At 59.3% G+C, this 17,125-nt stretch overlaps 1 protein-coding gene across 1 annotated transcript; it reads right to left on the bottom strand.

The window, feature by feature from the left end:
* Nucleotides 1-2,011: 2,011 nt before the first annotated feature.
* On the bottom strand, nucleotides 2,012-4,048 carry HIGD1B (HIG1 hypoxia inducible domain family member 1B). Its single transcript, XM_077806506.1, has 3 exons — nucleotides 3,952-4,048; nucleotides 3,252-3,386; nucleotides 2,012-2,076 (listed from the first exon to the last, which is right to left on the bottom strand). The coding sequence occupies exons 1-3, from the start codon at nucleotides 4,046-4,048 to the stop codon at nucleotides 2,012-2,014; spliced, it is 297 nt and encodes a 98-aa protein (XP_077662632.1).
* Between the last annotated feature and the right edge of the window lie 13,077 nt (nucleotides 4,049-17,125).

Here is a 17,125-nt window from a genome sequence, read left to right on the forward strand (position 1 = left end):
CGGCAGGGGCACAGTAATGGTCCCATCTCCTGTCAGTCTCTGAAGAGGCCAGTCCCTGAATGGCCCATGGTGGACACTGACCGTTTCCCCTCAGCCCTAGTGCTGCCCCCCCAGGTCAGTGTTGGGAAGCCGGCACTGCCCCTGCTCAGGCCGTACCTCTTCTCCGCATACCCTGGGGCCTTTGCTTGGGGCTGCCTCTGTTCACCCTCCAACTTGCTGGGTTTGGTCTCGTGGAGCAAACGCTGTGCTGGTCCCTGGTCTCTTTCCAGCTCCATGTGACTGCACTTCCCTGTGTCCGTTCATATTGGAGCCCCGACCTCCTGCTGGGCTGGCCCTAGCCATGGCCCCTCCAGAGTCCCATCCTCATCCCTGTCTGCAGCTCCCAGGGCTTTCTGGAGCCAGCCGGAGCTGAGCACCTGCTTTATTCACTCATGTGGGTCTTGCTGGCCTGAGCTGAGGCAAGGTGGAAAGTCCTTGGGATGTCAGGCCCCCGGCGGCAGCACTGAGCTCCTGTCCTCTGGGCAGGCACCTGTGCGCTGTGCCAGGCTGTGAGCATGGCCCTTGGCCCTATGCTAGCAGCGGGGAGCAGGGCTGCCTAACAGAGCAGGTCTCTGTCTTATGGCTGCCTAGGGCTGGATGAGAGGGCTCGGCTCCAAGGAGACCAGTTTGGCCTGGCTTCAGTGCATGTTGGTAACAAGCCTGTGGGGGCCCTGAGCCCTGTTCTCTCTCCATGGAGATCTCAGTCCCATGACATGGCTCTGGCCCAGGACCCTGCCATGCACCTCTCCCAGCCCTGCGGCAGTCCTTTGTTGGCACAGCTCCGCCCCAGACCACAACCGGGGCAAGGGAGAGGAGATGGGGTGGTTACCCTGTTTCAGAGCTGGGGGAACTGCCTGTGCCAGGTTTACAATAGCGCCATGGAGCCGGGCCCATGCTCAGAAGGGGCCCCAGCCTGCTCTGCTTGCCCTGTGCGCTGAGACCCTGCCAGCCTCCCTGCCCCACCCCATCCCACCCACCACTTGTTCCTCTTCATCCCCTGGCCCTGCCCCCCGGCCAGACCCCAGTGCAGCTCCGGGCAGTCTATGCTTCCCACCATCCATGGGGCCCCACCTGTCTCCCGGGAGCTGAGCCACCTGGGACTGGTGCAGAAGCATGGCCAGTCTCAGCCAGTTGGGTGGGGGAGGGCTTGACTGGGCCCCTCCAGGCAAGTGGGCCCTGGCCTGGCTGATTGCACCACTCCCGAGGGGCTGGAGCAATTCCCCGCCCCAGGACCAGCCCTGGCTGTGCTGTCGGCTCAGCCCGTCAGACGGTCACCTCCCAGCAGAGCCAGTGAGTGCGGCCGGGAGGCAGGGTATGGGGAAAGGGGTGTCTGGGGGGCAGTGGGTGCTGGGCTGTGAGGGGGTGGGGAAGAGCTGTGGGTGCCAGTTTGTAGATAGTTCCCTGCACTGGGCTGGGCGGAGCGCAGCCATCCCTGCCATGCCATGCCCCTGGCCAGCCCCTCGCTCCAGGGACTGACCCCACTGCACCCTGCTCCATTGCCCCCATGGGGGCCCACAAAAGGTTAATCCGGCTCTGGGAACTGCAGCTCAGAGACACTAGTGCCAGGCCACCCAGATGTAGAGCAGGGCATGGAGCGCAGGCCCCGGCCTTCGGCACACGGGCATCATTTCTCCCTTCACCTTAGCACCATTCATCCATCATGCAACAGTCTGAGCCCTCGCCCACACCCTCTGCCTAGCTGCCACGCTGCTCTCCCTCCGAGCTGGGACTAGAACCCAGGCGTCCTGCCCCCTAGAGCCCTGCACTGCCTGCCTGCCTTACTGACCAGCTCAGAAAGTGTGTTCCAAGAACGGGGCTGAGCCTCCCGTTACCTGTAACTTTATAAACCGTGAAAGCAGGATTGGTTCCATACACAACAGCAGCCCCAGGGAGCGCGGGGCTGCAGGGACCTAGGTTCCGCCAAGGGAAGATCGCTGTGCTGTGGCCCTCAGACGCTGCAGCTTCCTCTGGGCTATTTCTGGGCTCTGTCTGCAGCCCGTTTCAGCAGGTAGTCTTTGTACACCGTGTAGGTTGCTCCTGCAAGAGAGACCGTGACATCGTGCAGGCCCGAAAGGGAAAGGGACAGGGACAGTGGCACCAGGAACATGCCACACAAATAACTTGTATTTCCAGAGCGTTGTCTGTCCTGGAGCGCTGTGGATCACTTCACCCACTCCCGAGGAGCTGGCAGCCGAACCCGTAGGGGCAACTGGGAACAGAAGCTTGTAAAGTGTGAACCACGAGGGCCCTTGGCCACCAACGCAGCTACCCCCAGGCTGCGGGCGATTTGCCTGACGCAGGTGTCTCTAAAACCTGCCCCCGTTGGCCTCGCTGCAGGCGGCACTGGCTGAAACGCTCCGGCTCGGGCCATGCAGGAGGGCAGACCGGATGGGCACAACGCCCCCTTCCGGCCCCCAAATCACATTGCCCAAGTCTCGCTGCAAGGGCTTGCAGTATAAACGAGACTCAGGCCCAGCGAACTGCTACAGGATCTCCGAGCTGGAGTCTGGCCAGGGGGCAGGGCCCTAGCATCAGGAGAGCTTTTCCAAGCGGCTGTGGCCTTGGCCCTGCACCTGGGCTGATGCACTCGGCCTGCTGGAAGCTGCTAACTCGCGCTCCAGAGAGCTCACTGGGGCCCATCAGCTTTCCGCACAGCTGTCCTCGCCCGGCTGATGTTCCCCCGCTGCCTGGCCCCCCTGCCCGCTGGCCCCTCCACACATCTTGGCAGAGAGGGGCTGCATTGTCTCAAGCCATGGTGGGGAAGGGGAGGAAGGCAGGTTTCTCCAGCAGGGTGGAGGAAAGGGGACGCTGCTTGCAGAAGCAGCCCCGTTATTGTATGGGTGATTCAGGTGCCCAAGGTGATATTCAGCAGCAGCCCTGGGTGTGGACAAAGCTTCTCCCTTTGTACGTGAGGGCAGGGACCTTGGACTTCATGGCCCAATTCTGTGTGTGACAAAGGAGTCCCTTCTACCTGGCACCAATTTCAAGTGAACTCCTCCGATTGAGTGACCCCCCCTCTTCCTCTGCGTGACTCAGGCCGCGGCCCCAAGAAGAGGTGGCCAATGCCAACGCACCATCCAGCGGCTGCAGAATCCACCACCCTGGCGGGGGTTTCGGTGCCTAGCAGAATGCAGCCCCCGTCTGTGGTCCCAGCTTGCCTAGGCTACAGCCCATGTACACCTTGGCCCCAGCATACCCCAGCCCTCACTTACCCAGCGTGATGGCTCCAACCACGCAGGCTTGGGCAGCCATGCGGGTGTGGATCAGGTGCACAGACATCTTCATCTTTCCTCTGGCCTTCAGTCTGTAGAGGCCATAAGCGACCACAAGGGCAAAGCCCCCAATGCCTGTGGGAGAGCACATGGCAGCTGGGTCACTGGGAGGCTCTCCGGGGCACACAGCTGGCGTTGAGGAGGCTGATGCTGCGGTGTGAGCTGCTGGCCAAGGGCCTCCCTGGTACTTTTGGTGTGTTTGATTCTTCCTGGCTTCTGTGCTACCCTGCTCCCGTCGGCAGCCCCCGCCCGTAGCACCGTCCGTGCTACGGTTCCCCCTGCAGGGGCCGGTCAGCACATGGGCCCGGTAGTTACTAGCTCTTCCCCTCCCTTGGGCTCGGAGGATGGGTCCATTTCACATGCCAGCCAGCGCTCTGCACCCAGCGATTGTGGGAAGCCAGGAGCTGCCCTGGCTCGGCTGGGGAAGGGTTTTTCACACCTCTCGTGGCCACGCAGCTTGTGGGGCAGGTGCTGTGAAAGCTCCCGCAGCTCCCATCTGACCTGCCACAGCCCTGCTATTCCGGTCCTGCCACCCCCGTCCATCCCCACCCAGCCTCCAGGGAGCAGCTCCTGAGGCCGTCCCCTCGCTGGGTCCCGGGGCACGCTGCCCTCCCAGCAGCACCCCTTCGCCCCCACTCACCAGCAGGCACGAATGGGGCCGCACCCGCCTTCTGCAGGAGCTTGGTGGAGACGGTGCCTTCGCGCTCAGGGACCCACTGGCTTTCATCCATAACCATCCTGCCCCTGCAGCCAAACAGGCTCCATGAGCCAGCTTTGCAACCCCAGCAGTCAGTGACTCCCCTCCTCCAGTGTCCCCTTTGCCCCCACCCCACCCCACAGAGCTGTACCCTGGGGGGTGCCAGCCAGGGCTTTTCACTATCACAACTTCCTTGTGCTTCCTAGTGTCTTACCACAGGAACAACCCACGCCTCCTCCCTCTCCTCACTTTACACCTGGGGCCCGGAGAGGGGCGGGTGTCTGTTACCCATGGTCACAGAGCAAGTCGGTGGCAGGGCCAGGGGCAGAACCCAGGAATCCTGCCTCCCTGGGGCCTGTCCAGGGGCTGCCCAGCTAAGGCATGTGAATGGCTGGGCCACTGCTGGCCACTTGTTCCCCCTGGGGCGGGGGGAGGTTCCCAGAACAGAACCCACTCGGTCCGTGCTGTGCCCGGCTGCCCCCAGCAATGGGCTCGTGCGGCTGCAGCAAGCGTCTGAGATGCCAGCAGGGCTCCAGTGCCTCACCCCTGCGTCGTTCTGCTGGGCTTTGGGCATCGTGGACGGGTGCGACTGGGTCTGCAGCACAGGGGACGCGGCATTCGCACCAGCCAGCCCAAGGCCAGGCTGTGCCTGGGGCCTGTCCGGGGCCAGCCCCAACCCGAGGCCACTGTCAGCCACCAAGACAGACCCTGAGCCAGCGGGACAATTCCCAGGTAACCGGGATGCCGCTCATGTGCCACAAGCCAGGGATAAGCTGTAGCTACAGTCAGTGACGGGCCTGTGAGCATGACACCATGAAGGGCCATGTTTGTCCTAAAGCAGGGCAGGCTGAGTTCACGGTGGGGAGCAAGCGTCAGGGTCCCAGGGGTGCAGTAAAATACCTGTAGCTGGTATCCTCTGAGGGGGTGGGGTCCTGACTTCCCTCTGCTCGAGAACCTGCCTCCCTCTGTACAGGAGCCGCCATCCCCTGGTCCATGCCCAGGTGCGAAGGGGATGGGGCTGGAGCAGATTTCATGCTGCTAATGCTCGGCAGCTCTGTAGCCATTACCTGCCAAGGGCCACTGGGCACCAGTATGGCATGGCCTGGCTTCCCAGTGAGGGATATTTCCAAACCCCTCATCCCTGGGCTGCTTGCCCAGCGCCAACAGCTCTGCCAAGCGGCCGAGAAAGCCGCAGGCCCAACCCAGCAGAGAGCCGAGCGAAGCGCCGTGACCTGAGACACTGAACCTCCCTCCTTGCGCAGGCAGCCAGGGTGCCGAGCCCCTGGCAAGGCTGCTGGATCCTGGGCACTGTCCAGCACCCACCGGGCCCCATCCAAAGGACCCAGAGCCATGTGCCGGGGCCTGCTGGCACTTACCTGCTCTCAGTGTTGCTGGGCTAGGTCTGCAGGCTGCCCGGGCTGGATCTCCTCTCCCCGTCCGCACCAGGGACATTTCCCAGCCCCTCACGTGAGGGTTACAGCAAAGTCACCGGCTGGGGAGGGGGAGAGAGCAGAGAGGGGGCTGGTAACTTGGCACCAGTTCCAGGGACCTTAACCCTTTGTCTGCTGGACTCCAGCTCCTCTCTGAGATGAAAGGGTCTCCGGTGAAATCAAGACCGCACCCACTGGCTGAGCACCCAGGCCTCCGGCTTTGCCCAGGATTCCCTGAGCCACAAGAAACAGGCGGGAAAAGTCCCAGCTCCACCAGCACCTCAGGGTGTCCACCAGCCTCCTGTCCCTCCCTGTCTGCCAGCCACCCCTGCAGTCGTAGCTCACAGCCCCCAGACTCTCCACCCTCGCCCCAGGATGGGCTCTGCCTTCCTCCCGCTAACAAGCCTTTGAGCTCCCTGCCCTGCCTTGCTGCCAGCCCCGTTAACCACAGGCCTCCCGTCCCCTGGACCCCCTTACATGGCCCCAAGCCTCTGCCCCCCATGGGTAGGCAGTGACACCCGGCCGTGCCCGGCCCCTCATGCCTGAAGGATGGGGGAAGTGGTGGGGCTAGAAGATCCCCTGGGGGCAGGTGGTGCTGGGCAGTGGCAGGCTGGTGGAAGGAATTACACAACCCCACACACTAATGTTAGTACGGAGGGAAGAGCCCAGCGGCCTCCCCCGCTCCACACGAGGAAGGCCGGGTTGTCTGCTTAGGAGAGACAGCAGGGGCTGGGAGTCAGGACTCCTGGGTTCTGCACCAGGTCTGGCACTGATTCATTGGGCAAGTCATTTCCCCTCCTGGGGCCTCAGTTTGAACATGTGTAAACCGAGGACACTAATATCTGCCGACATGGGGGCTGTGCAGCCAAGTGACCAGACATTGGTAAAGTGCTTGGAGATCCTCTTGTGGGCGGTGTCACCAACATGCCCATGGCATTGTTTGATGTTGCTCACTGGCCGTGTCCCAGTGAGCCTGGGGAAGAGGCTTCAGCACCGGTGCGTTGTGAAAATCAGTGACTTCAGGCTGGGAGGCAGGGCTTCCGAATTGTCACATTCTCTGCTGGATTTAGACCAGTCTAGAGAACATCACCATGGAGCATTGCCTGCGTGCTGCTCCCGCGCAGCCATTCTGCAGCAAATGGTGTATGGGCTCTCTATGAAATCCATGGCAGAGGCTTTCCAGGGCTTCTCTTCCACGTTATCAGGGGCTTTAGCCACAAGAGCATCTTTTCTTTCCAAGGGCTTTATAGATTTGGCATAGACCTTCCATCACCCTATGGAGCTGATAAATGGAAGGCTGCTGCAGAGAGTGGTCCATGCCTGGTCTGTCCAGCTGCATCATTAATGTGGAGAATAGCTGTCTTGGATGATCATGAAGTGTAAGGCAATCTCTGATAAACCAAGTCTCAAGCCATTAATTTGAAGCAAAAGCAGATATATATAAAAAACCAAAACAATAGATACCAAATGGAAAAAGGGGGCAGTTGATAGCAATGAATATAAATTAGAAGCTAGGAATTATAGAAAATTGATAAGAGAAGCAAAAGGACACAAGGAGGCATCTATGGCCGGCACAGTTAAGGGCAATAAGTAGAGGGGTTTTTAAGTATATTAGGAACCAAAGGAATCCTAGAAATGGTATTGGTCCATTACTAAATGGAAATGGTAGAATTGCAGACAAAGCAGAAGTGTTCAATAAATATTCCTCTTCTGTATTTGGGAAAAAGACAGATGATGTAGGTATATCATAAGATGATGAAGAAATACTTTCCATTCCAACAGTAACTCAGGAGGATGTTAAACAGCAGCTACTAAAGTTGGAGATTGTTAAATCAGTAGGTTCGGAGAACTTACAACCAAGAGTTTAAAAAGAGCTAGCTGAGGAGCAATCTGGAATGTTAAAGTTGATTTTTCCAGAACTTTTGGAACACTAGGGAAAATCCAGAGGACTGGAAGAAAGCTAATGTTGTGCCAATATTTAAGAAGGGAAATGGAACAATGTGGGTAGTTACCGGCCTGTTAGCCTGAAATCAATCCCGGGCAAAATAATGGAACAGCTGATCCACTCGTCAGTTAATAAAGAATTAAAGGAGCGTAACATAATTAATATCAATCAACATGGGTTTGTGGAAAATAGATCATGACAAACTAACTTGATATCTCTTTTTGATTATATTCCATGTTTGGTTGACAAAGGTATAATATAATTAGACTTCTGCAAGGCATTTGAGTCGATACTGCACAATATTTTGATTAAAAAACTAGAATATAAAATGAACCTGGCCCACATTACATGGATTAAAAACTGACTAAATATAACTGTTTACAGGGAATCATCATTGAGCAGGTGTGTTTCCAGTGGAGTCCTGCAGGGAGTGGCTCTTGGCCCTTCACTATTTCACAGTTTGATTAATGACCTAGACGCAAATCAGAAATCATCTCCGGGAAACTCTGCAGGTGACACACAGCTTGGGGGAGGGGTGAGTGGGGAGGAAGCCAGGTCCCTGGATCGCTTCAGAACGTGGGCAACGCAAAGGGTGTTGCCAGTTCATAGGGCTTTGTGGGTTAGGAGCAGCCCTTTGAAGCAGCAGACAAGCTTTTAGAGGGCGCGGGGTCTCGGAGGAGGCCCAAGGCCTGAGCTTGGTCCCCCAGTGCCCAGTCCATCGCCGTCTTGGCCAAGACACAAGGGATTGCACTGGGGCCATCCAGGGCTCAACACCGGAGTCTCTACAGCTGGCGTGCCCGAGGCCAGGCTGTTGCTAACCTCCGCTGTGGCAGACAGTGACACACCCTGATCAGTGGGCTAAGCTGCCCGAGAAGATCTGGGGAGCAGCCAGTCCCCATCCTGCTGGGGCTCCCAGCACTTCCCCGGGGAAAGGATTCTGTCCCAGTGATCTCGGAGCCAGGCAGCTTTCCCTGCTCTTCCGCCCCATTTCCCTCTCTCTTAATCTAGTTCTGCCTGCCCCTCAGGATGTGCTGAGTCCCCCCACCCCATGAGACCCCCGCTAGCCCGGATCCATCGCCCCATGTGCAACTCCCACAGCCCCCTGCGAGAGGCAGGCAATATCTGCTTGCCCATGGTTGAGGGAGAGGGTGTCAGAAATGTGAGAGGGGATAAACTGGGATGCACTGGGGCAAGCCCCTGCCTTGGCTTAGCAGCAGAGTGCCCACCTGGGACACTGGCACCCTGGCTGCTGCTTCCCAGCTGCAGCGATTTATCCCCCACCAGTAATAAACCAGCTGGGAGGTGGGGGAGGGCAGCCCCAGCTGGGGTGCAACAGCCCCTGAACCCTGCCGTGCAGCACTAAGGACCCAATTCCGCATGCAGCCAAAGGTGGCGAACTTGTCAGCACATGTTCCCCAGGGTGCCGAGCTCAGAGCCCCATTAGGTTTGCCATGTGCTCCTTGCTTCTGGGGCATGTGGCCGTCTTGCCAGAGTGACGGGGAGCGACAGGGCAGAGGCTCCGATCTGTGCCCTTCCACAGTTCCTTAGGAATTCTCCAGTATAGGCAAGATCAGGCAGTTCCCCTTCGAGCTGCCCTGAGGATCTCAGAGAGCCGTGCAAAGGAGGTCAGTGTCAGTGTCCTGTCCCCATTCTAACTGGGGGAACTGAGGCACGGAGCAGGGAAATGACTTGTTCAAGGTCACCCAGCAAGCTAGAGCTAGGAATAAACCCCAGGTCTTCTGCGTCCCAGGTCTGTGTGCTGGGCTATACTGCTTCTTGAGATCTTGTTCTAGCCCCTGTCACCGTGGTATCTGGCCCACTGATTTCAGCCAGCAAAGTCAGTTGAGTTACTCTGGACTCACAGGGAGGAGAAGTGAGGCGCCATGAGCCAGCCTCTGAGCCGGGGCCAGCTGGGAGGGAGGTTCCAGCAGAGGGAGAGTGCGACAGACGTGTCCCACCCGTTCCCATTGCTGCCGTTCCCACCAGGCTGGGGACGGGATTGTTTCTCATGAGGGATGTTTACAGAGGGACCCGGGTCAGAGCCTGGTGGCCCAGCTGCAGCCACCAACATCCTGTTCCCTCCCTCACTGCGGGGAGCTCGAGTGGAAAACACTGACCCCTCCTTAGATCAAAGGGCTGGAGCCGGGCCCCAGCCCCTGTGAATTCCAGGGGTGAAAGGGAGAGAGATAAACAGCCCTTTCCCAAGCCGGCTGTGTGAGCTCCCACGTGCCCCCAGGGTGCATCAGCGGGGTCAGGAGGGAGGGCGGCACGGCCCTGCTGCTTCCTCTCGCTGGAGCCCAGAGCTGCTTCCAGCCACGCCGCCACTTTGGCTCTGTCAGGCTGCCTCTGAGCGGCCTGGGGGCAGGAGCCCGTCAGGGCAACCCCTGCAGCCTGCACTGGCAACGCCCCCCTCCTCCCCAGACACACGCGTCCGCTGTCACACTCTTTTCCGGGCACCAACACCCAGCTGCTTCCCTCCTGCGGAGAGCTCCTGGGCAGCGGAGGGACCCTGCTCATGGGCCCCTGGCTGTGCACGGCTGGAAGCCCAGGCAGCAGCCCGGACCACGCGCGGTCCCAGGCTGGCTGATCGGCCACACTAGCTGTCCCCATCGAAATAACAACCCCAGGGGGACGCTCCCACTCTGGGACCAGCAGCCGGGGGGGGGGGGGGTGAGCCCTGGGGCCCACCCTGCAGGGAAGGGGAGGTGTAAAATGGGAGCCAAGCTCACCCTGCTGCTGTGGGCTCTGGTGCTGCAGGTCAGGGCCTGGCACTCTCCAGAGCAAGGAGACTAGCAGGAGCTGCACCGCTCTGGCAGCGTGGCCAGGGCCGTGTGGGGCTGTCTAAGCAGGCCCCTGGCCTGGGATGGTTTGGAGCTATTCTCCTGGTCCCCTTCTGGCAACTGACCCGCCTGGGGAATGCTGGGCTCACTCCAAAGTGAGCTCTTCCCTCCCTGAAGCTGCTTCAGCTACTAGCAAATGGTGCTGGCCTGGCAGCCCCTATTTACCCACAGAGCAGGAAAGCTCAGGCAGCAGGAGGGCCAGCTTCCCCCACATGCCTCCCTGGCTGAGGCAGGGGAGGGGAGCTGGGGGCTCTCCCACACTCTGCCTCCGGCACATGAGGGCCAGTTAGTGCATTTGTGAAGGTGGATTCCTTGGTCCGCAGCCGTCTGTCCCCCTGCTCCCTCCCAGCAAGAGAGGGTGAGCTACCGAGCGGCCCAGGGCTGGCCCACGCAGCGTCTCTGTTGAGGCTTGGGCAGGAGAGTATCTGGGCCAGAGCGTGGGGAGAGGCAGCTCGGGAGCTTGTAATGGTTCACTTCATTAAGCTAATTGGCTTTTCATGCATCCAGGACCTCACACTGTTTTGCTGGGGGGTCCTGTCGTTTCCTTTGAAGCATGGCAAACCAGTCTGGTAAGTGCCCCCCGTGTGTCCTTTGTCTACCAGCTGGCCGGGCTCTGGGAAAGCAGCGGGAAGGAACTGGAGCTTTGTTTGCAGGCTCAGCTGGGTCTCCGGGTGGCGGGGCTGGTTCGGACAGACGCCTGTGCAGGCCTCTCAACTGCAGTTGGCGGGCGGCTTGCAGCCAGGTTAACGAGCGCATTCCGTCAGGGTGCCAGGGCAGGGCATATCAGGGCTTCCCAGCCCTCCAGTGAGACGCAGGTGAAGGGCCACTGAGACACCGGCTGGAGTGGAACATTTAATGGGATCGACTGAGAAGTATTGTCCTTATTTACTTGAAGCAGCGAGAGGCCCTGCCCCAGTTCAGGGCCCTCCTCAGCTAGGTGCTGCACGGACACAGAGTAAGAAATGGTCCCAGCCCCGCAGGGCTCCACAGGATGGGAGAACAAGAGCATCTTTCTCCTCAGATGGGAAACTGAGGCACTGACTGACTTGCCCACAGTCACACAGGCTGTGGCAGAGCAGGGAACTGAGCCCAGCTATCCCAAGTCCCAGGCTAGAGCCCTGACCACTGAGCCAGCCTCCCTCCAGTTGTAACACTTGCTTTGTACAGCCCCGTTCCTCCCACTTCCCGAATGGAGCCTGTCCGCACTGCCTGGTCTCTGCCCCGCCTGTGTCTCCAGGGGAGCTAGCCAGGTGGGGCGGGGCACGGCCCCTTGTGTTTATCCCACTAACCCTTATCCTGGGACTCCGTCTCCCTCCCTGCTCCCAGAGCAGCTTCAAACACCATCCCTGCCTGCTCCCCACAAGGGGGAATTCGCTCCCTGCTCCCTCCCCACCCCCATACCACTCCTCAGCTCAGCTGGACAAGGCCAGGAAATGCTAGCTTGGCTAAAGAGCAATGTCGGGAACCAGACTGAAGGGGGCGCCATATACTGATGGGAGGGAGTTTCTTCCCCCCACCCCTCCACTGCAACACCTGGCCTCCAGTATGGCCACTTACTTGGGCCTAGGAAACCGACTTGCCCCTTTAGAAGAGTCTGCGTTTGGAGCCCAAAAATGATTCGCCACTTTGGGAAACCTCAGCCTTGGCTCCTGTGTGCACTGAGCCGCTACGGGAGCCCAGAGACGGAGAAACGCCTCCCACAGGGGCTGGCAGCTTTGGAAAGCACTTGGGAGACCCTCCCATCGATGGGCTGGAGAGGGGCAAAAGCAAGTCGGGAAGAGGCACTGGAGCGTCTCATCTGCTGGGTCTGGGTGGAGTCCACCGAGAGGCTCCGTGCAGGGGTGCCGGAGCCGAGGGGCCCAGTGGGACCATGCCTGCTCTCTTAGAACAAGTGCCCAGGTGCTGGATTCCTGTGACAGCTGGACGTATCTGCTGGTGACAGCTGGGGCTGGCTGTATCCCTCAAAGACTGGTGTCGGGGAGGACGGTGCACGGGGGAGATATAATAACAACAATACAACTTATCTTGGGCATGCGGATCTGAAAGCAGTTCACATACAAGAATGAAATAAACCTCACAGCCCCCCGGGGGGAGAAGAGCAATATGGTGATTGACATCTGACAGATGGGGAAACTGAGGCACGGAGCAGGGCAGAGACTTGGGAAGCATCAGGGACAGAGCTACCCATCTCTTGACTCACAGGCCTGTGCTTTGCCCTCATTCCAGGTGGGAGGGGTCGGATGAAGAGCTTGGCAACATTAGCATGGAGACTGCCATTTTCAAAGGGCTGACGGAAGCTAGCCATTCTGAACCCATGGGAGTTGGTGCCCGAGCCCGAAGGTATTTAGGAACCTAACTCCCATTGGGGATCTGTGCCTGACTCCCTGAGGTCCAGGGAGTTTTGTCTAGTCTGAGGAAGTGAATGACAATGGCTTTAATGAGCCTTTGCAACTCTGCAAGTGGTTCTGTGACCAAACCCAGGGCCCCTCTGACAATGCAGGTCCCTGCGGTGCCCACCCCCTTCCTCGCTGACTGGAGCCAGACTGGGATGGCTCTGATGAGCCTTGTGCTGAAGGGTGCTGGGAGTTCACACCTGGCCCCAGATACTCTGCCCTGTTTCCAGAGAGACTTTGAGCTTCCCCCAGTGCTGAGCCCGCAATACAATGCAATGCAAAGAGAGGAGCAAGGCTTTGGAAGTTAACTGGGTGTCAGGAAGCCTTAATATTAGCTGCCAAGTCTGGTTAGGATGTGGCATCGCGGGGACGGGAAAGGAGAGCGGAGGTCAAACCCTAGGACGCAGAGCCATTGTTAGTCTCAAAGAAACCCAAACTGGTGACTTTTCACTAACAAGGTCCAACGAGCATTTGTGTCATTCGGCCTGCCAGCTGCATTCATCACTGCAAATAAACCACCCTCGGAGCGGGGAGATGCTCTGAATAAAAAGAGAAGGCGCGGAGGAAACTTGAAAGCCCTCCAGCTTCCCCAAAGCGAGCCCGACAAGGCGCTAATGAGGCAACTGGGACACTGAAGTTAACAGGAGCGAAGTGCTGGGGCTTTGTATTCCTCGTCCCAACGCAGAGCGTGAATGCACCTTGAACACAGAACCTATGTCCTTGACGCTAGCTAGTGCTAGTGGATTTGTGTGAGATTCTTTGGCAATACCTGCTTGGATCCTGACCCACAGCCGTGCCCCTGGGGACCCGGCCTTGCAAACATCTCAAGGGGGAATGGCCGCACATTGTTCTGACACTCCCCTTTGAGTGGAGACGGGAATTTGGGGGGTGAAGAAGAATGGTCATTGGTGGCTATTCTCCTGCTTTAAAAAGTTCCATCCACCCAGTCAGAAAGCAGACGTGATACCAAGTGACGAATGACACACCGCAAAGAGCCAACTGAACAGCTCCAGGGATGGGAGCGGCTTGACACCAGCCAGCAAATAGCTACGAAGAAGAGAGCCACCTGCAAAGCTCAGGGTGGGTTTGTGAGCAGAAAGAAGAAGGTGGCATCTCAGCCACTGTGAGCACCCGCTTGCAGCCCAGGTGTCTCCACAACCACGCGGGCTGATCAGAGTTTGTCCAAGTGGAGGTTCGAGAATCGAGAACCCCAGTCACCCGACCAGCCTTCCCTCTTGTGCGTGTAAGAACTTGCTGAGGGCACCAGGATTGCTCGGTTGGACAGTGCAGTCACCACGCTGTAGATTCACAGAGTTTAAGGCCGGATGGACCCATTAGATCACCTGGTCGGAACTCTGGTAAATCGCAATTCAGAGTTTCCCCCCGTCACCCCAGTACTGAGTTCAGTAGCTTGTTTGGCCAAAGCATCTTCCCGAAAGCCTCCGGCCTGGCTCTGAAGACTCCCTTGGTGTTTGGTCCAGCAGTTAGTCACCCTCCCTGTTAATGGTGCCATTTCCAGCATTTGACTTGGGGCTCTGCTAATGAATATTCACCTCGAATATGACGGGGGCCGTTGTTTTTCAAGGTCATGCAGTAAGTCAGTGCAGAGCCCAGCTCTCCTGACTTGCACTCCTACTGGCTGATCTCAGCTCTGCCCAGGGCAGGCAGAATGCTTTGGGGCCCAGGATCTGGGCTGCTACAGCCCCACGCTCAGCCCATCTGCGTTATCCCAGGGCAGGAATAGGGTTGCCAGGTGTCTGATTTTCAACTGCAGCATCCGGTCGAAAAGCGACCCTGGCAGCTCCTGTCAGCACCACCAACCGGGCCATTAAAAGACCAGTCAGCAGTGCTGCAGAGCTAAGGCAGGCTAGTGCTGCGCCCGGGAAGCATCCAGCAGATCTGGCTCCTAGGCGGGGGGACCACGGGTCTCCGCGCGCTGCCCCCACCCCAAGCACCAGCTCCACACTCCCATTGGCCAGGAACCGCAGCCAATGGGAGATGGGGCGGAGCCTGTGGGTGAGAGCAGTACATGGCGCCTCCTGTCCCGTTCCCCCCGCCTAAGAGCCAGACCTGCCAGCCACTTCCAGGGCACAGTGCGGTGCCAGGACAGGTAGGGACTAGCCTGCCGTAGTCCTGCAACACTGCTGACTAGGAGCTGCCCGAGGTAAGCCTGCACCCCAACCCTGAGCCCCCCTCCAAACCTGGAGCCCCCTCCTGCACCCCAAACCCCTCATCCCCAGCCCCACCCCAGGGCCTGTACTGCCTCCTGCACCCCAACCCCCGCCTCAACCCGCAGCCCCCTCCTGCACTCCGAATCCCATGGCCCCACCCCCCAGCCTGGAGCCCCCTCCTGCACCCCAAACCCCTCATCCCCAGCCCCACCCCAGGGCCCGCACCCCCAGCTGGAGCCCTCACCCTCTCCGGCACCCCAACTCCCTGCCCCAGCCCAGTGAAAGTGAGTGAGGGTGGGGGAAAGCGAACCACTGAGGGAGGGGGAATGTAGTGAGCGGGGGGCGGTACATTGGGGAAGGGGTGGGAAGGGGCAGGGCCTCGGGGCAGGGGCGGGGCTGGGGTGTTCGGTTTTGTGCGATTGGAAAGTTGCCAACCCTAGGCAGGAGTAGGGCGAATGGTGCTGGGCCATGGACCAAATGTGCCTGGCCCACAGATTCCCGTCCCCAAATGGTCACAGTGTGCGGGCCCTACCACGCCGTACGCTCGGGAAGAAGCCCCGCGGGGCCTGGGATCGTCCGGCTGGGGCGGGGTTCGAAGGAAGGCAGGGCCGGCACTTGGCCAGCACTCATCAGGATGCTGTGGAGAGTGCGCAGAGTAACGGGGACACAGCCACGGGGCGGATGGAGAGAAAGGGAGAGGCCGGGCCAAGGCCGTGGCTGAAGCCGAGGGGGGGGTAACATTTTACCCCAGTCCGGTTCCAGGGCAGAGCTGAGACGGGGCCACAGGATCAGCAGCTACAAGGATGGTCTCCTGGCCAAGGCAGAGGGCTAGACTTGAGTTCTGTTCCCCCTTCCTGTGTGACTGAGCAGGTCCCTCTGTGACCCACCTGCCCAGTGGGGATGGGACCTACTACACAGGGCGTGAGCCTCAGGGCATCAGGGCTTCCAAGGGCCGTGGAGGTTCCTGGATGGAGGGGGCAGCATCGTGATCAAGTCACTGCACTGGCTGGGTCTTCCTGGAGGGGAAGGGCAGGGCCCCCAGCCGTGCCCTGAGAGGAAGCAGGGGAGGGGATGCTTCCTGCTCAGAGACAGGGACAGTGTTTTGGCATCAACCCCATGCGGGGAGCTGGCTCTGTCCCTCTGCCAGTAATAAACGCAGGTTCTGCTGTTCCTGGGTCATCACGCCAGGGACTCTGCCCACATCTGCCAGCCCACCAGGAAGCCGTGAGGTCACCCACGCTTTGTGTGAGGAAGCAGGGAGGCCATCCCAGGAACCTCACAGCCTTGGCCTTCCTGTGGGGCTGTGGGGAGGAGAATTATGACTTCCAGAGTCCAGGGAGAGAGGCTCTTTGCAAGGCGGTGGGAGTCTAGCACACTGTGCAACCTTCAGCTCCACAAAGGCACATCTGTCAGGGCCCAACGTGATGTCCCTTCCCCTCAGAGCCAGCGCCTGGGGTGTGGCCAGAGCCTGGCACTGCTGCGGGGAAGGGGTGCAGGGGGCTCTGCTCAGGGCTCCCACCCACAGAGACAGGAGATTTCCTTTAAGGGCTGAGGGTGCCAGCCCTTGAGTGCACATTGCTCTTGATCAGAGCTTCCTTGTGGCCTCCACGGAAACCTTCCCCCGGAAAACCACAAGGCCCTGGCATCCCTGTCTTGTCTCTGCCGCCCCATGTTTCCACTCAGCCATGTTGCGCAAGATGCTGTGGCTACAACTTTGGAGCATCTGTCAGTCTCTCACTGTCAGCCAGTGACACACAAAAGCAAGAGACCCTGAGATGTGATCAGCAGCTGGGCCGGGGAGGGGCCTGTGGAGAGCAGGCGGCATCCTGGGAATTTTCTCTCTGGCCTGTGGGCAAGGGGCACGTGGATGGCCATCACCTGCAAAGAGGAAAGAAGAGTCGGGAGAGGCCAGGGCCCTCACACGTCTCTCCCACTTCCTCGCCTCACTGCACTCAGCTCTGCAGCAGCTAACAGCTGGAGCCTTGTGATCACGGCAGGGAAGCACCCCCGGGTGGAGCGTGTGTGACAGCGGAGATTTGGCTTGTTTTAGAATCCCCCTCCAGCAACGCAGAGCAGGAGAAGAGAAGAGAAGATGCACAAAATTAGACAATGGAGACACCGGTAAGTCCTGCCATGATGCCTGTGGGAGGAAGCCGAGCTGTGGGCCCTGAGTTCCAGGCCACCCCGGCGCAGACACACACAGGTGAGGAGCATTGCCCATGTCCCCTCACCAAACCTGCCCCCCGCAAGGATTTAATCGATTTCCTTTTGCTTTTGTTTTATTTAACCACTGGCTCTCCAGGCCATGCTGTCAGCTGGGAGGGCTCCTGGCTGACCC

This window comes from Eretmochelys imbricata, chromosome 27 (genome assembly GCF_965152235.1).
Source record: "Eretmochelys imbricata isolate rEreImb1 chromosome 27, rEreImb1.hap1, whole genome shotgun sequence".
Lineage (NCBI taxonomy): Eukaryota > Metazoa > Chordata > Testudines > Cheloniidae > Eretmochelys > Eretmochelys imbricata.